General features: G+C 40.4%; 1 protein-coding gene across 1 annotated transcript in view; it reads left to right on the top strand.

Annotated features, from left to right (window-relative positions):
• TMEM65 (transmembrane protein 65) overlaps positions 1-23,637 on the top strand; it is a 34,760-nt gene extending 11,123 nt beyond the window's left edge. The window contains exons 3-8 of the mRNA XM_061373505.1: positions 11,877-11,921; positions 14,030-14,097; positions 15,843-15,897; positions 17,084-17,126; positions 18,101-18,206; positions 19,746-23,637. Of these exons, the coding sequence (XP_061229489.1) occupies positions 11,877-11,921; positions 14,030-14,097; positions 15,843-15,897; positions 17,084-17,126; positions 18,101-18,206; positions 19,746-19,841 (413 nt within the window). The 3' untranslated portion in view covers positions 19,842-23,637. The remainder of the gene's footprint in view (positions 1-11,876; positions 11,922-14,029; positions 14,098-15,842; positions 15,898-17,083; positions 17,127-18,100; positions 18,207-19,745) is intronic.
• The last annotated feature ends 754 nt before the right edge of the window (positions 23,638-24,391 follow it).

Raw genomic sequence — 24,391 nt, 5'->3', positions numbered from 1 at the left:
CCCGAGTGATCATTTACTTCGGGTTCTTAGATATTTGTATATTAATTAATAATAAAATATACCCCCTAGCAGCTGTAATACATACTGATGCTTGCTATATGTCTTTTTCTGCAGCATTTGCCAGTTTCCACTTGTATGTGATGAGCTCATCATATCTGTTGCTTTTTGAAGTATTTCTTGTGGATGAGGGGGTTTTAAAGTTTATTTTTGACAAACTGAGATGCTTCAGCTTTTAGTAAATTCCAACAGGTCATTATTTTAACCTGTATGCTCCTCTCTACATAGTAAAAAGAGTAAATAGGAACATATTCAAGACTGCAGTATTATGTGCTTGGAGATAGGGTATATTCTGTATCAACTCTCCTATTGCCTTAAAGCACACATACAGAGCAGTGGGTTGTTTTATGCTTCCCTACTGCTTGTACCCTTTAGGGTAAAAGGGATAAAACCTTTCCTTATCATGCTTGCTAAATGCTACATAGCTTTTACTATGTCAGATAAGCACTTCCAGAATAAAAACTTGCCTTCTGTTGCCTTCACTTGCCGCAGTTCAGCAGTGATCCTGGTGAAAGGCTCCTGCATGACCTGGGGGAATGATGAAGCCTTGGAAAATGTTTTTCATGTCAAAAAGAATGGAAACGTTTGAGAGAAAAAGGCTTCAGGTAGGGTTAGGGTTTGGGATATGATAGGAGATTCTTGTCCATGCCGCAGACAGAGAGAGGTCTGCTTTGGGGTGTGTTGATGTGTAGAAAGTTGTATTGCCACGAAGCTCTAGTGTTTTCTCCAGGTCAGAAAGCTTACTGTGAACCAGCAGGCAATTGTTGCATTTTGACCTGCTGCATTTCACTTCTAGGCATCATCAGTTTCTAGTTCCAGGACTGTTAAAGTAACTTTTTTCTTGTGACTTTCAATTTTTTGCTCAATAGCTTTGGACTCTGCAGTGATCCATCTCTTCCTGCTGGCCAGCTCACTATAACATCTATGAATCACCTGTCTCCATTGGGATGTTATCCCATCTTTCACAGCAGTCTGAATGGGAAGAAATTGTATTTCCTTTGCTTTCTTGGGATTCGTGGAACACTGGAGAGAAATGTACATGAAACAGATTTCTTTATCCAAAGATACCGAAAGATGGTATCTTTTAAATACCATCAGCTTGTATTTTCAGATTGCAAATAGCCTTTCAACCCAGCTGTTTCTTTGCTTCATTAGTCCTGGCAATGGGCTGATTTTTACAAAGCACAAGTAAAGATGTGATGTTACAAACGTAAAATGAACTGGTTTGTTCAGGATGAGGAGATGTAAGAATTGCCAGCTGGATCCACAGCCATCTTGCTTAATACAGATTTTTACCAGAGAGAAGAGATGAAAGATGCTTGAACCTCTTCCCAGTTTTCCTGTTGCCTATTTATATTATTTCATACAGCGAAGTAAATAAATAAGTAGCTGTAAAAGTGGCAGTGCTGCTATAAATAATCAGCCTGGTGACCTTTTTGTCTTGAAAATATCAGACAGACTCCTTTTGATTCTGTGTGCCTCTCTCTGAACAGAAGGAACATGACAAAGGTGCATTTGTGCTTCTGACTGGTTCCAGTGTGAAATATGTACGGGTTGGGGTTTACTCATTTATTGAATCTGGTTTGTCAGCCAGGAAAAAAAGCCTTAGGTTTTGTAATGCTTTCACTGTTTGGTTTGCTTCTCTGGTTGGATGCTAGGAACCTATTGTATCAGCCTCATTTCCATGCTTGTATCAGTTTTTGCAGTAATGTGGCTGAGTTTTACTGTAATTTATGGCTTTGTGTTAAAACCTCAGTTAAACACAAAGCTCACTTTTCCTTCCATGGCCAGGGAAGAATAATTACTCAGATGGCTTCCCTGCTGTGGGTATGAGCATGCACAGATGAGCTGTGGATGAGCTGATGTAATATGGGTGTGGATTTGCTGTTGGTTTCACTCATGTTGTTGCAAAGGGAGTGTCCTATTCTTCACCCATCCCTAAAACCTCTTGGTGTGAGAGCCCCGTTTTCCACTTTCTGTACAAGCACTTCAGTTCTTCCCTGGGCCTGGCTGAACACCTGGGTGAGCACAAGTGCCGGAATAACGGAAGAGTCCCAAACAGATGAGGAGGGAATTTAGGAATGGGAGGAAAAGTATAGAATCACCCCTTGCAGCAGCAACATGACTTTCGCTCACTTCAGGGTGAAGTTTTGTGTTTGACCTAATGTTCTGTCTTCCCTGCTGTCTCACGGGAAGTGCCCTGAGGGTTCTTGTACCTCAGGTGGGAGTCTGTTCTGGGATTTGTGCCACTAACAGCACATACAGTGACTTACACCAGTAAGCAGCAAGTCTCCCAGGTTACTTTTTCTAGCATTGTCAAGTACATGCAGTTATATCTGCTCTAGTGGAAGGTGTCTCTGCCTGTGGCAGGGGGGTTGGAACTACATGATCTTTAAGGTCCTTTCTAACCCAAACCATTCTGTGATTCTATATTTGGGAGCATTTTTGATGTCAAAATTCATCCTGTGTGACTAGGTGGAGAGCTCTCTCCTCCCTTTCTCTGGCTCTCTGTCCAGGATTATTCCTCCTGGGATCAATGGCTGCCCCCTGAATCACATAGTACTTTGCTTCAGCACTGTGGAAAGCATCCTCAGCCTCAATATTCCCCCTTCCTTGCTGCTGGAGAAGAGGACGTGTAAACATTGATCCGATTTTGGACTAGCAGATGAGAATGAGGGAAGGGAAGGATGCTGGAGTCACACTGAGATCATGCAGCATGGCAAAAAATGTAGGAGTGCAGATTTCATTAAGGTCTGCAGTAAATACTAATGTTACAGGTATGTCACCAATGTAGGCACTGCAGGAGTGCCACTACATACTTTTGCTGCCAAGGGGAAGGGTGTAGAGTCCGTATTCCCCCATGTAGAAAATGAGACAGGCTTCTGTGTGCAGAAAACCTTGGATTTAGCTGTGGGTTTGTGTCTGTAATTTACTAATTCTCAAGCTGCTTGGCAGAACTGGAGGTGGAGGCTGTGATTTCAGCACTCACAGGAGCCTGCTGCGTGCTCACGGGGAAATTGGGAGGGAAGAACAGGTAAAAACAACTGGCAGTGGGAAAGGGGAAATGTTCAGAGTTGAAAAACAAAGACTGTGCTAAGTGGTGGAACCCTGGCTTTCATGAACTGCCATTGGGTAGTTTTCTGGGAGGATTAAGAAACACAGGACTTAAATAAGCAGACCAGATTTGTAGTGCTTCATGGGGCAGAGGTCCGGAAGCAGATTTAGAGGGAGTGTGTGCACAGTTGTGACTGGCGGTGGTATGACATGGGCTGGAGCCTGTGTTAGCGCTGTAGTTGGAAGCCGCAGAGATGCACTGAGCTGGTTAAACCTCCTGAGTTAAGGCTCGTGCTCATTCAAAGGCTGCAGAAACACAGTCTGGGAGAAGAATTTTCCTTCTTTGTCTTGCAGAATAAAGACAATTAGTTGAAAGAATGAAAAGTGAACTTGGTCGGAACCATTCACTTGTAGGAAGAGTAGAACATGGTAGTTTTGTTGTCATGTGCTTCTCTCTGCTTATAGGGCTTGATTTACAAAATTATCAGTCTTAGTAATTTCAGATAATTTTCGTGAACAGGTTTTTTAGGAGAGCTTAAAATTCATGTGCAGAATAAATTGAGAAATAATGCAGCTGTATATCAACCCAGCATATAGTCTATATTCTTATAAAATAAAAGCCAAAGGAAATCATTTTTAGGTAAAGTTCCCTGTAAAGTGTGCTTTATCTGATTTCACATTTTATGTTATACAACATTGATTCCTTCAGCTGTTTGCCAGAGATAGCTGACACTGCAGCTTGGCTTTGACCATGCAGACTCAGACGTTGAAATCTGACTTGTTTCACGAATGCAGCCAGAAGCTACGCCAAGTTACATGGGGAAGGGAAGAAGAAAGGAACCCACGTGATGAATCTACTGTGCTTCCTCTAGCAGTAGGTTAAGAGTTAAAAATAGCTTAACGGCTGCTGTGTTCTGTACTCATTAAGCATTAATATAGAGAGATGCAAATTATCTGAGTGTAATGTGTGGACAGAACTTACATTGTCAGTGGTTTCTTACGGGGTTCCTTTTGCTGATGGGTATGAATAGTTTCTTAAGGACTTCAGGGAAGCTCATACGTTTCTCTTTATTGCTCCAATGCAGTGAAAAATTAGGAGTGTAATTACACTTAATGTGCCTGTGCAAAAAAATAGATGTTTGAACATCATTCAGCTTATGTGTTCTCTCTGTCTCACTCACTCTGAGGAGCTGTCTTAATTTCGAGACAGATGGAAAGCAATAAACTGTATGTGCATTTAAAGTTATTTCAGAGAGAAGCTTATTTCTGCTTACTTGCTTTCAAGGTTGTCTTCAGGCAGGGAACGAAACTTTCTGCTTAAGAAAAGGCTGTTACTTAACTGGTATGTGATTTAATATCAAATGGTCTTTGGCTTTCTGTAAAAACCATAGTCTAGTTCTTTTAAAGGGAAAAAACCCAGATTCTACCAAACACATCAAATTTACGGGTTGCTCTCCTGGTGTAACTGCACTGCTGTAGCTGCCTGCAGGTGATGTCAGGTATTGGAAAGGGTGTTGCTGTCTGGCTGAGTACAGGTGCTGCTGATAGCAGGGACTGTGGGAAGCACTGCTGTTGGCAGTTTTGGATTTGCTCCTACAGTAAGCATCTCTTTTGATGTTAGCCAGATCACTTTTTATCATTACAAGACCCTTGGGTCCTGCAAAAGGCAAAATCTCACATTCTGTACCCGGGAATGACAGTATAAAGAGCAAGCGTGATGAAAAAAGCCGGTGAGCATAGTGTAGACCTGGTCCACTACATCTGCTAGGAGGCATAAGCACCTGCCCCCATGTTACTAATACACTCAGAGGTGTGCTAGGGCAGGGGAGGAAGGAGTGTTCTGGTTCCCCCAGTAGCTGCACAGGCTGTTGTTAGTAACCTTCATCCTGCTCCAGCAGGGTCTGCTGCTGGCTGCAAGCACAGGATCATGTGCCTGGAGCTTTCAAGACTGCTGTTCCCTGTTCTTCACAAATTACCTTTTCTCCCTCGTTTTTCTCTCCCTCACTGTGGAAACAGTGTGGTTCTGGGCAGGTAGAAGGGCAGCTGGGAGAGGAAGGTTAAGAATAAACTAACTCATCTCTTTCCACTTGCTTAGATTTCTTTTTGAAAACAGGGCCTGGGGGGAACATCATTAAACAAAGGATATTATAATTGTGTATAGCACTCCCTAGATATTTCACGAGCACTCATACGTAGGCATCAGTGATGCCTAACGCAGCTGTATTTAAAGGCGATGAAAGACTTCTTCTAGATCAGATCACTTTGGTTGTGCACAGAGCTCTGATAATTCTTGTTAACAAATCTTTTGTGGCTTCCCACAGAATTGCTTTGCTTATTCCCTTACATGAATGAACCTGTTGTGGAGGACAGCCAAAAACCTAATCTGACACCTTGATAATACGTAGATACTAAGGTTTTACTTGTTTCTAGTTCCATTACTGTTGCTGAGCTGCTTCTCTGCTCAAGTGCAAATGGGTGAAGTGATTGATAGATGCTTACTTTGACCCAGAGATGCCTGAGAAAAATCAGTGCTGACAGAGAAATGCCAACACCTCATCTTACTGAAACACAGTTAGACGAGTATATTTGGATGAGACTAATTCCATTCTAATATTGGTCTGAAGTACATACCCAGTCTTTTTCCACAGCTGATGGAAAGGGTGTTGTTAATCCTAGGGGAAGATTTATTCATCTGAAGATAGAGAGTTGCAATGCCATTGGAAAGTGTCCCTCCTGTAGTTCCTGGGAACTCATTGTGGTCCCCAAGGACAGGATGAGGAGGGGAAGAAGAGCCAACCTCCATTTGAAATTATGGGCATTTGCTTTGTTGAGGCACAGGCTTATGGCTCTGTGGATGGCTTGCTCCAGTCTGGGAGCTGCTGCAGCCAGTTTATTTCTTGGCAGCACTCAAGTACCTTCTTATTTTTTATTATGTTAAATAGTGTATAACCATTTGCTTCTGAAATGCACAGATAAGAATACCATGTTATTTTTCCTCTTCTCTCTCCTATTATTGTTACTGTGCTTCTGGCATTTTTATTCAAGCACTTTGGCTGTTTTTCTCACATTTTCCATTTCTCACTGAAGAAGCCAGCTCAAATGCTGTGTTTCTGTCTTTACCCTGTGTTTTTATTACAAACTGCAAGTCTTTTCTGCATTGGCATCATTTTAGCTGATTAACCCCTTGAATCTTGAGTGAAGCATCTTATTTCTAATTCTTTTCAGCTGCGTTTTGAGACCTTGATAGGCAAACTACTGCAAATGCTATTTTGGTGTGAACCTGCTTGAATGGAAATGAAAGGCTGACCTTTAAGTTTATAAAGTACTGATAGGGAATTGGACTAGATGGGGGGGGGGACACCCATCCTGTTAATGATGAAAGCAGTGATTTGAGACTCTGGATACTTGTTTGTGTTTTATATTTCCTCCTAGATTCCCCATCAGGGTTTTCACCTGGGGTCTTTGTGTTTTGTTAAACATGTTTAAAAGGATATGAATGGTGCATCATGTTTTTGGAAAGGATAATAGAATAAATGCATCATATACTCATAATATTTGATAATGAACATCCAGTAAGCACTGCAGATAAATTTGAAATGAAGTCCTATGATATTTAAACCTACATGTGGTGAGATATAATGTACATTTCTGTTGCTAAAAGCATGCATTCTGCAGAGTAACTACTGACCACTAGATAAGGTGATGCAGAGTAGCTGTATTGCCAATCACAGGTTTGTTTATTTCCTTTGGAAGCAGGCTGGCTGCATCCAGTATAAGTGGCATTTAGCCCTGGAACTCTCGGGGGGGCCCATACCTCCCCTGCCTGCTTGGAGGGGTTTGCAGGAATGAAATGCGCTCAAAATCACTCCCAGGTTTTGTTCTCAAGGGAATTGTTTGGATGATGCCAAGGAGCAAACAGCAGTCCTGCAATGCTTGTTCAGCGCTTGGTCCAGTAGATACAGCAGTAGTTTCAATTTTCAATTTCAAGATGAGAAACTCTTATGCTACTTCAGGGTTGTTCAGGGATGGAGATGGAAAGTGCAATCACTGTGTGATTTCTCACAGTGTTACACAGAGTATTAAAAAAATGTTTATTGTGCTACTTATTTTATGCAGAATATTTGTTCGGACGTAATTGTAGCTGAGAAATTATTTTATCATGCCCATGGCAGGGGGATTGGAACTGAATGATCTTAAGGTCCTTTCCAATCCTGATCATTCTATGATACTATGTCCTCTGTCTATTCATCTCTTACTAGTGCTTTGCTCAGCTTTCTCGTGTGCATGTGACTGAACAGGCCAACAGCCAAGTTTATATTTAGCACTGCACAAGTCAGCATCCTTTCATGCCTTAATTACTGTAGTAACAGGAAACCATTTGGGAGTTATAACAAATGATGCAGAATTTTTTCTTTGCTGACAACCCGTGGATTGTTTTTTCCCATCAGAATCTTAAGGGAATGCAATTGAAGATCAATGGACATGGTTTTTCAAATGTGCGTTGTGCTGTAAGTGCTGAGATTTTGGCAGTGTTTGTTAAAACATTGAGAAAAACAAAGGAGGAACAAAGGACAGTTGGGATGAATATGAGCTTATTCCATGAATGAACTTGTGCATCATGGTCAGAAATTACTCTTAAGGATCTACCTGTAGATACTGAATGAAGCAGTGTAACTCACATCTCATTTCTAGGTCTCAATCCAAAATTCTGGGGATAAGGATCCTCTTACAGAGTATCTCTTTTTAATAGACACACCAGTTGCTTTGATTTCTTGTTGTATGCAAGTGAAGCCCTGGCCGTTTCATGATGTGTATCTGAATGATTTACTGAAATGATGTGGGCAGGCTTTTGAATTTGAGGCAAAACTTCCTAATTTCTAAATGAGATCCTAACCTTCAGATTCCTCTTCCTTCTTGATATTCATTTGTTAATTCATTAATCTCGTAAGATTTGGGTCACTGTTTAAAACTTTATAAAACACTGCTCGTATTTTTGTCTTGGACTTACTACTCAGCTGTAGCGTGTGTCTTCCTAAGGCAGCCCTGGCCACAGTACCTCTTACCACTGTTACAAGTTTCATGCCCCTTCATGAGAGTAAAAGATTGAGCTATGAAATGTAATGGGAATGTTAGCTGCAATTTGAATAAAACATAATATGTGCCTTTAGGCTTGCAGATTCTTTTGTATGCCAGGTCTTAAAAAATGGATAACTCAGAAACTGGTGATGACAACTTCCTGAGTTTTGGTTACTTTGTTTTTTTACCAGCTGTCTGAATAAATGCACTCCTGTTGCCCGTTAGTCCATTGGGGGTTTTATCAGCTAAGGAGAATAATCTTTAAATTCAAGTACTTGGTTTAAATTGGCTACAACTGACAGAGTTAATTTAACTCGCTTGATTTGGGGCAAGCTGGGGGTAATGGTGAACTCATGTTGACAGTTCTGTACTCCCCTGGGCTCTGGCTATTAAAAAGAAGTAAATTATTAGCATAATATTAGCAAAAAAATATTAGCAAAAAAAAAAAGGTGTACATTCAAAAAAGATCAAGTACAGGTTTAAGAGGCACTTAATTTTTTTTCTCTGCCCCCCTCTCCCCCTTGCTAATTCAGGGCTCATGACCCGTGTTGCACTTGAACCTTGGATTATAACTTCATTTATGGTAATGGATGTCAGTTAGAAAATAGCAGTATTCTTTACACTGCCATTTCATTTTATTCCTTCTGCGGTAAGATTGGATGAGGCTTTGAGCAACCTGCTCTAGTGGAAGGTGTCCCTGCCCATGGCAGGGGGTTGGAACTGGATGAACTTTAAGGTCCTTTCCAACCCAAACCATTCTGTGATTCTATAAAGATGAATTCTGGTGCCTGTGGCACAGGATGAGCTGGTGAATGGCTGTCATGAAATGCAGTACTGGAGTCCAGTACTGCCTCTTTTCCCAGACATTTAAACTCTTGGAACTGTTGGATTGTGACTGAATTAATTTATTGAAAGGAGATTTTGCAGTTCGGATCTTGTTTTCCTTCCAGTAAAACAAGAGAAGGGCATGTTTCCTTTGCTGTACTCTGAAGATTTTTTTTCATGGGGTGTTTTTTTTTTTTTTTGCTGAGCCTTGGAAATTCAAATAGTCAGAAGAGTTTCCTATGAATAAATACCTGATTCTGAAACACATTTTGTTATCCAGAGTTTTAGAAGATTGCTTTAAGGAATTCTTTTGTCTCTGTGGGATGTGTTCCCCAGGTGCCTTCCTATCTTTCAAAGTATGTTATGGTTTAAAGAGGTGGTGTTGGAAGTCATTCTGTAAAAAGGTTACTGGCTTTCATGCCACAGTGGTTATTTAAGTCTTTCAGCTTTCATTCCTTTTTTCCCCCTTCCAATATCCCAGCTTTAAACTAAATCTCGACCTCTGCAAGTCTTGCTGAGCTGGTCCTTCCCCATCAGGCAGTGATCTGTACCTTGCAGTGGCAGAGCGTACTTCATCTGTCAGTAAAGTCGTCTTTGTGCTTAAAGGGTTGTTTTGGTGCTCCATGGGAGACAGGTTTTTCCTTGAGGCTGGTCCTGCAGGTACTGTATGACAGGGTCCTGAGCAGCCTGATCTGATTTGGCTCTGCTTTGTGCAGGGCTGGGACTGGGTGTCTCTCCAGGCTAAAGGCTTGGCTGAGGCAGAGAGGGTGTTGGGATTGGAGCTTCCCTCTCTGGAGCATGAGCAGGTTTGATCTGCACCAGTTATCTGAGCTTTGTCTGTCTCACTTCTCCTATCTCTGTCTCATTACTTAGTACATGTAATCCCAGATATTTTCCCTAGATTAATCTTTATTTCTATGATAGAAGCTGTACATCAGGCAGATTGCCAGATGAGTTTGGCAAGACTCTCTTATGAAAGAAAGTTCTTAGGGATGTGGCAGGAAGATGCTGTCACCTATGCAAGAATTTCCTATGGCCAGACAAGAGCAGCGTGGTCTCCAGAGCAGAGTGCCACTGTAGTTCTTAGTGACCCTTTGTTTAATATTGAAGTAAGTGCCTTAGGTGCCCTGCTTCATGAAATGGTTATTTAGCAGATATCCCACCCTCCTGAAAAAGGTTATGTCAATGATGAAGTAGTTTTTGCTTATATTTGATCCTTTGCTGTTTCCCCCTACCTTTCAGTAACTCATCATTCCTCTAGTCCAAAGTAGTGAGCCCCAAAGTAGTGACCCCCAATCTCCCTTCTTCTAAAACCATCCCAAGATAGTTCTTTACTTATGTTCTGGAGAAGCAGGTTTATGTTTTTTAATTAACATGATTTGAATTTTCCATTATTCATAGATGTGAAAGTTTTGGGTTTTTTTCCTACCAAATGCTTGCCCTCAATTCCCTCCTTTTGGTAATAAGTTCCTAGAATCAATTACGTACTGGGTTTTAGCTTTGTTTAATAGCTTTCTCTCTGCACTGAGTGGAGAATAATTATGTAGACTGCCATGTGCTATCAAGCTCAGGAATCCGTTGTAGTTAAATCCACAAGACTGATGTTAAATCCACTAGAGGCTCGTAATATTTTGGGACAAACTGAGTAATCTTCTATCTTTGTGTTCGTACCCACAATACTTCACTTGGGAATTACCTAAACTGACTGGTTATCATAGGGCAAACTATGAAAAGATGCCTTATTCAGAGGTAGGTAAGAGTGGTTCCTGGAAGTTCATTTATGTTACAGCATTTTATCGTACTATTTTAGTTTCTCCTTTATAGTAGGTTTGAATATGGAGTGACTTGGGTGCACAAATACTCCCTCTAGTCTACACTGTTCAGACGTATGCTCAAATGGTTCACAACCTGTGTTTGCAGCTTTGTCTCTTCAGGTACTTGGCTGCCCCAAGTAAAATTTGCATACTTGAGGTCATGTTGTAGGTTTCTCTCATGCTACACCATTTCTTACCTTTGTTTATAGAAGTACCTAATCAAAAGTATGGAAACAACTTGTCAAAAGCTCAAGGTTCATAATACTGGAAGATATCGGGGCAGCTTTGTTTTCTGCTTAAAAATGGGGTCTTTTGCTCAACAGCCACATTTCAAAAAGCCTACAAATGCAACAGAAGCCTAAAAAAGTAGGTTTTCTTTCCCTCGCCCTGTTGCTGCTGCATTCTGTGCATCACCTCTAATAGTCTGTGTTAGCTTCCTGTAGAGTGCTCTCTCAGGTTCAGGAGTGACATCCTGGTCCTTCCAAGCACTTAATGGTTTGCAGCCAAAATGAAACATGCACCAAATGGCCAGACTTGTTCTGCTTTTGCTGGGATCAGTGCTCTCTAATGTCACTGTAGTATTTTTCTTTTATTCTTACAGTAGCTATTAAAAGATGCCTTCAGTCAGAACAGAGGTAGGAGGTCTTTTGCAGACTCTCTGGAGGAAGGGTTGTCTGCTGCATGCCTAGAGGTCTAAACCCAAATAATTAAATACAGTTTTCTTTAGATGTCCTGGTTTGTCTAATTTTAGTGTGTTTTCCTAATTCTCAGTAATTAAAGATGGCTGTTGAGCTGCTTCTAATGTATGCTGTTACTTTGCATAATTACTTATATTAGTGTAATCTTGCAGTATTTCTCTAAGACTTTTTGGCTTTAAATATGACATTTTTTGTAAAACAATAATAATGTAGATGTGAAACATTTATCTTCAAATTTGAAAGCTGTTAAATAACATAACTGCTTTTTTGCGTGCTAGTAATTTAGTAAATTATTATAAGCTGAGTTTGTGATGAAGTATCTAACTTTCTCATTTCGTTTTGACTTCTCTAGAGAAGTTGGAGATTGCCCCACCATCTCCAGGACAACTGAAACATGGTAAAAGAAGAATGTTTGTTGAATGTGGTTCAATACTTGTGCAGTCTGTGTTTTGAATTGCTTCATCTTTCTCCTGCAAATGCTGGTCTGTCCTCATCGCTGTCGTCTGGAGTAACAGAAAACCAGAGCAAGCACCAACAGCCACTCTGCTGCCTTTATTTCATAACTCCACTGGAGAATGTGCACCATTTAGTAAAAGTAGGACAGAAAGCCCAAATGAGAGCGCGTTGTTCAAAGCCAGCAGCAAACACTGGTTTTCTAAGCCAAGCAGTGTTGATGCTGCAGAACCTTGTGAGGGTTTTGTGTTTGAAACTATTGACTTGCTTCTGGTCGCCTGTATTTTGAATGGGCTGAGAAGTGGGATAAAATTGCAGAGAAATTGGAGATAGATTTGGTATTCTTTGTAATACCATGCTCATTCAAATTCTGGATTAGTTTCCAAATCAGTGTATTTATGTGGCTTTATACTCTCAGCAGATATATGTAGTTGAACCTTTTACTGTTCCATGTATCTGCACTTGTTTCTCTTTGGTTTTTTTTTTTTTTTCTCTTGGTCCCTGGGATTCTGTTTACTCTTTGGATTCCAAAACTGTGACAATTTTGGTAGGAATTTGAGTTCCCTCTGTAGCTCCAGAGTTTGATGCACACATTTGGAAAATACTGGGCACATCTGTCATACCTGTGTGATTTTTGTTGTTTTTATTTTGGGGGGTTTTGTCCTGCAGTGGTTTAAAACAATTGGAAACTTTCATACAGTCTGTGCTTTAGCCTTTCACTGGTGTGTTGTGTGTTTTTACAAAGTAGCTCTGGAAGTCCAAACATGTTCCAGTACCTAAGCGTGAAAGCTCTCTTGAGTGTGGCTTTGTTTTCTTATATGGTCAGGGATTGATGCTGTCTGTGAGAGGTAAATGCAAAAGGGACTCATTCCAGTTGCTTTTCACACGACTGTGAGGTTTGTGCACTTTTCTTTCTTCCCTCTTCCTATGCTTGCATCTCTGTAAGTTTATGAAATACAGGAGTTGTTGGTCCCATCTGAAGTGAAAAAAACCTCAAAACCCAAACAACTAAAGAGCTGATGCATTTTAAATGTTAAAAAGAAGTTCTAACTTTAATCTGTATTTTAGTCATGTAGTCTGTCCTCAGTGTTGTGTTAAGTCTTATGAGGCCAGCACCTTGAAACTCAGCTGGAGGCTATGGTATGCAAATTCAATCCCATCTCTATCAGAAGCTTACAAGCTAAAATTTGAGAGAGAAAATGAAGCAGGACAAAAAGGAATGACATGGTAACACTGTACTTGTTAGGAATTCTTATTCAGACCAGCATGTTCCAAGTTCCTACAATATGAAATATTTTCACACAGGGTTTACTTGGAATTTCAGGAGTAAAAAGGAAAAACACCCAAACACATGAAACAAAGTGTGGAACTTGAATTCTTAAACAATGGATTGAGGAGCAGCTTCAAGGCTGACTTGCTCTCAGCATAGGTCCCAACCAAAATCATGGTACAGAAGTCTGGGTAGTGAGATAATTAACGCTGTGTGACACCAGTGAAAACCATCTGAACATCTGTAGATCTAGTTGAATGAGTTTTGATGAGAATTGCCTAGCTCCAGACAATACTCTTAAAACATGAATTGTTAGGAATGCATGAAAAAGAGCTTTTGCCCAGGAATAGAGAGTGATTTGCAGAGAAAGGGGCTTTATTTCAAGCAAGAGAAGAGTGTAGAGAGTCTGGTGAGACACTTAGGTAATCCTTAGTGATACTGTGACTGGTTGGAAGGACTAAATAGTACCAAAGTTTGTGTGGTTTTCAGTGTTTCTTTTGTGCTCTAGTAGACATAAGTGGCTTCCATCCAAAATTGTACAAGTATTTGCAGAGTAAGTTGCTTTAACTGGTTCTTCAAAGACCATCAGTAACACTCAAGTGCAGCAAAGGGTTTTACCAAACCTGCCGGAAACAAAGTCATCAACAGAAGTAGCGGGAAGGGGATTTTGTGTATGTTCTGTTTGTTTCTCTTAAAGGCAGTATTAGACTGATATTGCGGTTGTTGTGAACTAGTGAACTCCTACAAATATTTACTTTCTCTTTGTTACTTATTTCTTTTAGTGTTCTTCCACAATGCAGTACCTTTTGTAGGGTTTGGATTTTTGGATAACGCAATTATGATTGCTGCGGTAAGTTCACTGTTTAATTCCTCGATCAAGTCAGTAAGCTTCATATCGTTCAAGTAGAATAAAACAGATTAGACCGAGAGCTTCAGTAAGACACTGTATCAACTCACCCTTTTAATCTTCTCTAAAGAGAAAGTCCATGCTGTGTTCAGCCTTTGCCCAGTGCAAAGGAATGTTGTTCCTTCTGAAGGCCAGTATTGAAACAAATTTTACTGAACTGAGAAGAAACTTGCTTTTTTTCCTCTCTTAATTTGTGCTGTAAGACACATTTATGATCCTGTAGTTCACACATTTTTGCACTGACTGATTATAATGTGATTATAACGCCTTGATGAATACATCTTCAGGGCTTTTACTGGTGTGCTCTTTGTTCTGAGTGACGCAGGCACTGTTAGTGCTGATGTTGATTTGTTCTGATGCAGCCTGGCACTTCTGACTAACACTCTTGATGTATTTTGTTTGTTTGGAGAGATTAAATGGGCTAGTGGAACAGGAAGATCTATAAAGGCCAAAGAAACTGTTCCTCCTGCAGGTCTGTCACTGAGGATAAATTCCACCTTATTGCACGAGGATGATCAGGGAGCTGGAGCACCTCCCATATGAGGACAGGCTGAGAAAGTTGGGGCTGTTGAGCCTGGAGAAGAGAAGGTTGCATGGAGACCTCATAGCAGCCTTCCAGTATCTGAAGGGGGCCTATAGGGATGATGGGGAGGGACTCTTCATCAGGGACTGTAGTGACAGGACAAGGGGTAATGGGTTCAAACTTAAGCAAGGGAAATTTAAATTAGATATAAGAAAGAAGCTCTTTACTGTGAGGGTGGTGAGGCACTGGAATGGGCTGCCCAAGGAAGTTGTGAATGCTCCATTCCTGGCAGTGTTCAAGTCCAGGTTGGACAGATCCTTGCGTGACATAGTTTAGTGTGAGGTGTCCCTGCCCATGGCAGGGGGTTTGGACTAGATGATCTTAAGGTCTTTTGCAACCCTAACTGTTCTGTGATTCTGTGATTCACTGACAGTGTGATATTAATCGTGGAATAATTGAGGTGGGAAAGGACCACAGTACCTATCAGCTCTCTAGTCTTTCACTTGCTCAGGACCTTCCTCAGGGTCTCCAGTCTACAATTTCATGCTCAAAGCAGGATCACCTGTAAGGTCAGGCTAGGTTATTTGTGGTTTCATCCAGTGGTACTTGAGAAGATGCAAGGGCAGAGACTGCAGGGTCCTTCTTGGCAACCTGTTCCAATGCTCAGCTGCCCTCACAGTGTAAAATATTCTCCTATATCCAACTGCAACATGTCTTGTTTTAATTCATGCATGTTGTGTCTCATCTTTGGACCATGTAATGCTGTTTCATCATGCAGTTTGCTGCGATTTTGTTTCTTCACCTAAAGGAGTAAGGAGCTGCAATACGGTGTTTTGTTTGTTCAGTATTTGTAGAAGTTTGTATTCAGAGTGTTACATTCAGCAAAGAATTACAGTGGGGGAAATGATACGCAGAGATAGGGGTTAGTTTTGTCCACTAGCTGGCCATTATGGAAAAATATAAACTGTTAAAAGAGTATCAGAAGTAAACTCTTGTCCTGGAGAGAAATATATATGCTGGGAGAATGGGAGCTGTGCAGATCTAGTAACAGTAATGTCCATTTATCCTTTCAGTGTCAACATAAGCAATACTTTTGCTGTTTCAGTCAGTGTAATCTATTTTAACTCCAAATCTCTCAAGTAATGAGAAAATTCTTATTTTTCAGGGAACCCAAATAGAATTGTCAATTGGAGTTATCCTAGGAATTTCAACTATGGCAGGCAAGTAATAAAATGCAGTATGTACAGACTGATAAGCACACTCCTATATTTTAGGCTGACAGTGGGCCACAGGGCTGGAAATGGCTCTTTCTTGGTCTTGCAGCTGCCTTTCCTAATAAAGAAACAACCTATGGTTGAAGCAAGGACATAGTCCATTTGCAGAAATGGAATTTCAGTTCACATAACTTTGGCAATGCTTATTGTCCATTTTAATCTAAAAGCTCAAATCCTGGGTGGCTTAGGAAAGTGTATTTGCATTTCTGTATCGGGGCTGCTCTAAATTCCCTAGGGTCTGATACTTAGGTATGCGTGTTTATGTATTTGTAAGTTGCTGTTTGCTTGCAGTGCAGAGTAAAGATCAGTGTTGATGTCCTTTTACTGTGCTGGCCCATGTTCTTGGTGGCTTCTCTGCCTCCCTGCGATACCAAGGGGAGGCCCAGCAGCCACCCTGCTCCTGCACTGGACCAAAACTGATAAGTTTTGCGCAACTGCTTTGGTGCCTCTGCAGTGTCAGAGGAGAGAAAATACCACTGGATCCATCAGGTGCAGTGTGACCTGAAAGCACACAGCTTAAATGCCAAACAAGAAATGTGTGGCATTTCTCTGTTGCAATGCAAGGCAGTCACAAGCAAGCTTATCTCACTAAGATCTGCTGTGAAATCATGTTTATTAAGTGTATAACTTCATTCAGTCGTATCCACAGTATTCCTAATCTGACACAGTTCATGGGTGTGCTAAAATGTTTATCAAAACTACACATACAAGTAACAGCTCCTTCTGTTTCCCGTGCTCCTGCACCTCTTCAGGCACTGGAAGGCCGTGTTGGTGTCCAGCATTAGCTGTATGAAACTGGCAACCACCCATGGCTGTTTTTAACTCTGATCTGAAGAATTCTCACGTTGGTTTCCAGGTGTCTGTGACATCTGTTTGCATTTCTCAAGTGTTCTTCATATAAGTTGAGTAAAATAGTTGCACTTCTTGTTACTGTTAGTCTGCTGCTGCTGCAAACTGTAGTAAGGTCAGAAGAAAAAACTCTAAAGAGACTTACTTCTAGTCTTTTTTGCTGTGTCTGCTGAGAAGAGTGACAGTCCCTGGGGCAGGGAGGGAGGGGAACTGGCTGGGTTATTTGTAATGAAAATAATCCTTTGCCTTCTTACCCCCTTCTCTTCCCTTTTCCTCCCTCCAGCTGCAGCTCTGGGAAACCTTGTTTCAGATTTAGCTGGACTGGGGTATGTCTGAACTTGTGTTGAGAATATATATATTGTTTTCCTCTCTTGCAAGAACTGTTGGTGCTACCGAACTACATTAGAAACTGCTGAAATACAATTGTTTTTTCTAGCTGTTGAATTTAGCTTCAGTAAACTACCTGCCTGTAGAAGTGTATTCTGTCCTTGCTAAGAAAAAGTTGGACTATTAGGTGTTTCTTGCCAAGGTTAAAACTGCAGTGTCATAGTTCTGAAACAGACTAGCTGTCCTGTTACTGCAGTATTACATATTTTAAGGGATAAAACTGGGATTGGCATTTAGTCCGACTCAATGTAGTCTGTAGGCAATGCTTGCTTTTAAGGAAGTTTTAATGAGAACTTCTTCTGCAAGAAGTGTTTTTGTAAAAAAACAAAATGGAAAAATACATTTTTTGTGACACAGTATGTTGCTGTGGTAGAATATCCCTCATATACCTGCTCCGGTTGTTATAACTTCTCCTCAGATAAAAGTTATGTATCTGAAATGCCTTCAGATCTCAGCACACCTACTGCTGACATAAACAGATGCAACTGACTTTATTTTTTTAAAGGAGCAATTGCTGAAAGTAAAGCTTCAGTTATGACTCTTGTGCCCACTTTTCTCTTTTTATTCCTGCAAATAACGAAGCTTATTCCTAGTGTGTGTATGCAACCTTTCCTCCAGTGAAGGTTAACAAGCTCTGCACAAATACAGTAATATTCACACCAGTTTTGTCTTGCTGCATAAAGTGTTTTCTGGAAATACTGTGTATCAAATTAGCAAGAAAATGAATGAACTCGCAGTGCAAAATGTGCCCATCAGAAGTCTGATGATCGCACTTTGCCGTATTTACCTCTTGATGACTTTAGCTGAAGGAAAAGCTATTCATTTTAAGTTCAGTGCTTCAAATACTTCAGAGTCCTCACTAGAAGTAATGTCAGATCCAAAATCGTTTGTTCTTGTTTTCTTGTTCTTCCAGTCTTGCAGGTTATGTAGAAGCTTTAGCTTCACGACTGGGTCTGTCAATCCCTGATCTGACACCCAAACAAGCTGATATGTGGCAAACGCGTCTCAGTGCACACTTGGTGAGTATCCTGTAGTTAGGTGCTGGTTGTGTGGAGCTTGTTTGGTTTAAACTAATGTGTGATAGATCCTTTTTGTCACTTTTGCCATTAAATACTTAACGATCACCAACATTTTACACCTTTCCTGGAAGGTTTAGTCGTGAGCCTGTGGCAGGGAGCATCATGAGACTGGATCATTTTGGGCTTGGGGGGATTTTCCATATGCAACAAGCCATGAGTGACTAGTACCGTGGGCAGTCTCTGCAGTGACTTCATGTATGCCATGGAGATACATGGGCTGAGCTTTGTCTACTGTGATAAGACAGTTTATCTAAAAGTTGTAACCCCTTAGTAGTTCACTCCCATACATTCTTTGTCAAGTGCTTGCTATTTATATACCTGTGCTAGTATGTGTTCATTTCCAATATTCTATAATTAGCTTGGATATGAAATTAGCTTTCCCCTGGGTAAATTTTTAGCATTTGAGTAATATTCAGTGTCTGGGTTTACAGTTGTGGGACACTTAACTTGCAGATTCATTTGCAGGATGATTACTTAATTAATATTTAAATATTTGAAGTGATCCCACTTCAGAAATGAGAACATTTAGTTTATTTTGGTGAAAGAATCAGATTATAAGAAACTGAGTAAAGAAGCATATTCCTTTCACTTTGCCAGAATGATCCTTCATGGGAAAAAATATCTTTGCAGATTTAAGGGAAGAGAAATAACACTGGCTACTGAAAACTAAGGGGAAAAGTCTACTTTTAGCAGTGATAGATCAAAGCATCGAGCAGGGAGGAATTGGCATGTTTGTGGGCTGCTCTGTAGTCTGCCCAATATAAGAGTCATCATGGTGAAAGCTGAATTGGGCAAAAGCCTGTCATTGCACTGCAGCGCCTGCACAGCACTTTTCTGTGAGGAGACTTCTGAGCATCTTTACCTGAATGCGAGCAGTTTTTCTTTTATAACCATTGTCTCAAGTTTCTCACCACTATCCACCTGCTGCTGGCGATGTGGTTTGGATGTTGCTTGTCTTACTTCTGTCTCCTTTTGAATTCTACATCTGAGGCAATTGTGAAAAACTGGGACATGTTTTCCATCTTTTTTATTTATTGTTATTGTCTTCCCCTCGTGCCTTTGCAAGCCATAATGTTCGCAAGGAATTCATCATTCCTGACTTTGCACGTTCAAACAGATACATTTATAATTGCACATAAAGTGTGTGTGTGGTTTTGTTGTTTGTTTCACCCCCCTTCTCTGTCTTCCTAGCCAATCCTTTGAATCTGTCTCCTCCCTTACCACCTATGCAGCTCTTCATGGGTCATTCCCCTCTTCTTTATTCAGAAATGTGCCTTTTATCACAGCACACACTCTTTCTAACCTTGTCATATCTGTCTCTCTCTCATAGATTGTGTTTCTAGTCTGCATGCTAAGAAAAATGTGGCTCCCAACTGAAAACTAGAACAAAGGGTCTGTTTTCCTGGTTGTGTTGGTACTGCACAGCAAAGGAGTAACAACTGATCAGTGAGAAACTTACTTTTTTCCCCCTTTCTCTAGGGTAAAGCTATTGGAGTAACCATTGGCTGCATTTTAGGAATGTTTCCGTTGTTGTTCTTTGGCGATGAGGAAGAAAAACTGGAAGAAAAAAAATAACCTTTTTAAAGACATATACAAATGTAAACTACTGTACCTCAATTACTCGATTACGCTGTCAATATTTAGGAATTAACAGACAGTAAAAAATGTATAGACTTGGGAACAAAACCTTCAGCATGTCGTTTTATGGAAACACTAATTTATTGTGGCTTTGTTGTGTTCAGTACTTCTTTTTATAAGATATCATCTAACTTTTTATTTAATTGTAAATTTTTGAAGTGTTTTCACTTATGGCAAAATGTTTACCACTTTCCCCGTTGACTTTATCCTTTAATGGATTATTACTCTGATAATCCACCATGGGTGACAGTATAACTCTTAAGTTGCATATTGGTTGCTTAACAGATGTAATTGCATGACAAAAATCTCACTGCTGTTCATCAGGTCCTTCAATGCAGATTATTAAGGAGGTCAGTGATGAGTAATTTGAAGTCCCTCACTTGCAGGATGTCTGGTTGCCCCCGGCCAGCCATCAGTTTGCACTGCCTTTAGATTAGATATTTCAGTAATCTGTGACAGCCTAGTTTGCATTTTTCACAACACTGATTAAGTGTGTCTTCTGAGATGATCGTTTTAAGGATTTCACAAGGTAAGTGTTTCCAGTATGGGCTCTTTACCAAGTCCATTTTGTGGTGGTGGTTTAGCACCTTCTATACTTCCCCATTCGCCTCTTTTTTTCCTTTGTAAACAATATTTTGAGAATTGAGATATCTTAAATTTGTCTTCCTGCATTTTGAGTGTGATATTAAAGAATTCAGAGCAACTGTTTGAAAAATCCAAACAACTTTGTTTTCACTGTTCTGCTTAAAACAAGGTGTGAATAGTTGGTTGGGTGGATGAGGCTGGGGAGCGCTTCAGGGTATGAATGAGTGCTGGTATTGCAAGTCTGTAATGGGTGGTTCAGTTGAAACAATAAAGTGTACCGTCAGTCTGGATTAGAGGACCTGATCTGCAGATTATAACTTTGTATTTAAGATTAAGCCTTTGCTACTTATTTTTCTTTTTTTGCTGTGGGACAATTAGTAAAAAAGAGCCCAAACAACAAAAAAGGGAGACTTGAGGCCTTTTTCCTTTTTTGCCTTTTATTTTTGCAGTCTTACTTGGTGTATTACAGATCTGACAGTGCAGACACATGTAACTGTGTTTGTTTATGTGGTCATGAATAAATTGATTATGACTATCAAATATCCATAATATTTCAGGATCTGACTTGCCAGTAGCATAATGCTAAACTGATAACTGTTGATTAGGGGAGAGTTTTTTACCTGTTTGAATAAAATTTGGGAAAGACACTAAAAAGAGAGGCACAGCCGAGTGCTCTGTTTTATTGCTGGAATTGTTGGCACTTCTGAAACCTATAGAAGGAAACGTTAAAAGAATAAAAATGATGTCCCCTGATGACTTTAATTTGCTGTAGGAAAAGTCTTGTTGTAATGTGTTATGTTTCACAGAGCTCATTGCTTATCTCTTGGTCATAAATCTGACTTTTCTGTTCTCATTTCTAGAAGCCCTTTAAACAGCAGTACTGCAACTTTGGCATCAACCTTTAATGAGGGTGACAGTGTTGTATCTGTTCTTTGAACAGCAGACTTTGAAAACTTGCAGTGAGTAGTCCTTGTAGCATGTACAGTAATTTGTACATTAAAGCATGACAATCTGGACCAAACTGTCAATCTGAAAGAGAGTTTAGCCAGGCACAGAACACAAATGCAGAGGAGTTTTGGCTCGCATTTTCCAAGTTGGAAGCTCTATTGAAAAAAACCCAAATAAACAACAAAAGAAACCACCAATCACAAACACCACAAAGAACATCCTCCTTAGAAAATTATGTGCTCTTCCGCCACAGATTGCTGCTGGTTTACAGTACTTCAGTGATCAGTGTTTTAGTCATCCAGACATTTTTTCTTGGCTTTACCTTTTCTTCCTTTGCATGTGCTTTTGTTTCTGGTATGTTTCTATACAAAGCTATATTTCCCACCTGTTCTTTTTTAAACTGAAGTACACATCAGAACAATTTCGCTTGTAGCTGTGTTTGTACAGTAATACCAACACTGTTTCCCATTATGATACTGGCATCTTCATTGGAATCTTCAGCAGTGGCCAGACCTCTGTTCTTTGTCATCGTACCACCTGGAACACTGTTTTCATCACTTTGTTAGAGCTCATGAGAACAACGGGGAGGCTGTGTCAGCTGTCATAGTAGTTTTCATTTTATAATGGCAATAGGAAAGACTGTGTACTATTGTTAAATAGCTTGTGCATGTAAATCCAGTATGTTTTGTTGCTGTATGTCAAACTATTGTACTGCAACCAATACTTTTATCGGGAATTAATGAACTAAAATATCTTCAAAGAAATGAATCATGTGTCGTCTTGTTAAACTATGGAACTGGCCACAAAACTGTGGAGGGCAAGTGACACATGGTAAGAAATCTTGGGTGTTTCAGGCTGTTGCCTGATACCATCAATCAAGAAGGTGATTTCTGGGGTTTCAGTATTTGACAAATGTGAAGAAATAACTCATGATTTGAGAGGAACAGTGGCTCTGCTGGAGGATGAGAGAAAGTGTTTGCTGGGGCCAAGCTGCCACCCTGAGTACAGTAGGGGTAGCTTGCTTTGCCTACAGGGTCTCCTCTTGTGTGGAGGGGGTACTGCTTCATGCGGAAGATCTGTGCCAGATCTGTGTCCTGTCTCCTCACAGGGAGGGTGGGTTTTTTGGGGTGCATGGATAAAAGTAATCCCTGATGGCTCTGATCATGACGCTTAAAACACTTCAGACTGAAGGCAGAGCACTAACAAAACACTCTTCTTCGTCTCTTGTTGTCTTCTCTCTCCTCAATAAAAGGAAAACCAAACACTATAGGCTTGTTCAGACACTTCAGTATTGCTCCATCTTTTTATTCTATTGGTTGGTCCTGTGTTAATAGGAACTTTTCGAGTTAAAGGGCTGGTAGACCTCAAATTGTGTTTATTTTAAAATGCTGTCTGTTATTGTAACCTAAAATATAATGTATTTCTGACTGTATGTTATCTCTAGGGACAAAGAACATGCATCTGATAATATGGTTAACTAGATCTTCCTGTCAGTATTTTCTCATGCATGTACTTTTACATAAATTATTTGAATTCAGACAACATCTTTTGTATTGTCTTTAATTAAATTGTCAAACTTTCTGTAAACTTTTGTACTACAGCAAAGGTGTTCTGTGTTTCTTTATTAGACCAGATGCTGGAGGGGAAATGTTAATAATATCCTGTGGGTATTCAGCCTCAGCTATACAAACCAGGAATAGATGATTTAAGTTACAAGCAGGCGGTCCTTTGTTACTGTCATAGGAAATACCACCATGGTGGAGTGGTACCTTTGTCTCTTCATGCTTGGAAGAGCGTGATTTAAACAATTAAAATGTTTGCATGGTAAATCAGTGGTGTTTGTGATTAATATGAGCCAGAAGCCCACTTGGGGTTTATGGGCAAACTAAGCCTTCATGAATTTTCCCAGACTTTGGAGCTCTTCACTTTGCTTCATTCCTTGGTCAGTCCCTTCTGCGCATGTGTGTGCATAAAGAAGTGCTGTGAGTGGAATATCTGTACTGAAAGGATGGTCTGATCTCATTTTGACAACCTGTATAGGCTGCATTGTGTAAATCTCTACATTAAAGTTGTACAGAGTCTGTCACACTTCTGTCCAACATGATTCCCTCTTCTCTGATGTTTCACATGGTCTAGTGACAAGCTGACAGAGCAGTGCTATATAAACTAAAGGTCTTAATAAAGCATTGAGGAATTGTCATCCTGCTCAAGAGTCTTATGCCTCCGGAATTTTTTGACCTAAAATGCTAAGAAAATAGCTAGAGCTACCCCAGGTTGCAGTTACTACTCTCCTAACACAAAGTCAAGCTCCTGTTTTAAAGTCTTTATTTAAAGTTTGTTTTGGCTTTTACCCTTGTCTCAGTGTTCAGGACCATGGGCATGCAGACTGTTGCTTCAGAATAGTAGTATTTTTGGGGCAAATTTACAACTTAAAAGCCTGCCAGTAAGTGCAGAAGGATTTGACTTTGGTTTGGAAGACTACCTCCCCTAATCAGAACCCACCTTCTAGAGACCTGTGAGTTTCCCTGTCCCTGCGCCCCCAAGAGATTGTCATCACTAGGGTTTGAGCAGTGCAGTCTTTGAGCCTCAGGTGTGGAAATCAGAATAGTGACTTTGTGTAGCAACAGGGAGTGTGGATTGCTGATCTCTCCTGTAAGGAGATGATGCCAAGATGAGGCCTCTTGCAGCAGTGTAGACAACTGACAGGAAACTGTTTTGGTTTAGCAGTCTTTACTTCAGTAGTTCATGGCTATCTAAGCAACTGGCTTAAATAATGCTGCTGCTATGAATGCTACTCCACAGTCTCATGAGTTCCTCCTTTTGTATGTGTGCAAAGACTAAGTTGTGAAATACCAAAGTTAGTTGAGGCTTCAAACCTGATGCATTTTTGTGTCACTTCTGTGTTCTCTTCTTGTGTTTATCAGTGTCTCATTTATATATCTGTAGTTCTGAAA

The sequence above is a fragment of the Neopsephotus bourkii genome, unplaced genomic scaffold (genome assembly GCF_033783945.1).
Source record: "Neopsephotus bourkii isolate Nb327-2 ecotype Australia unplaced genomic scaffold, CSIRO-AGI_Nbou_v1 NB_1630, whole genome shotgun sequence".
NCBI lineage: Eukaryota > Metazoa > Chordata > Aves > Psittaciformes > Psittacidae > Neopsephotus > Neopsephotus bourkii.
The sequence above is the reverse complement of the archived record's forward strand: the minus strand, read 5'-3'. Positions and strand labels throughout refer to the sequence as shown.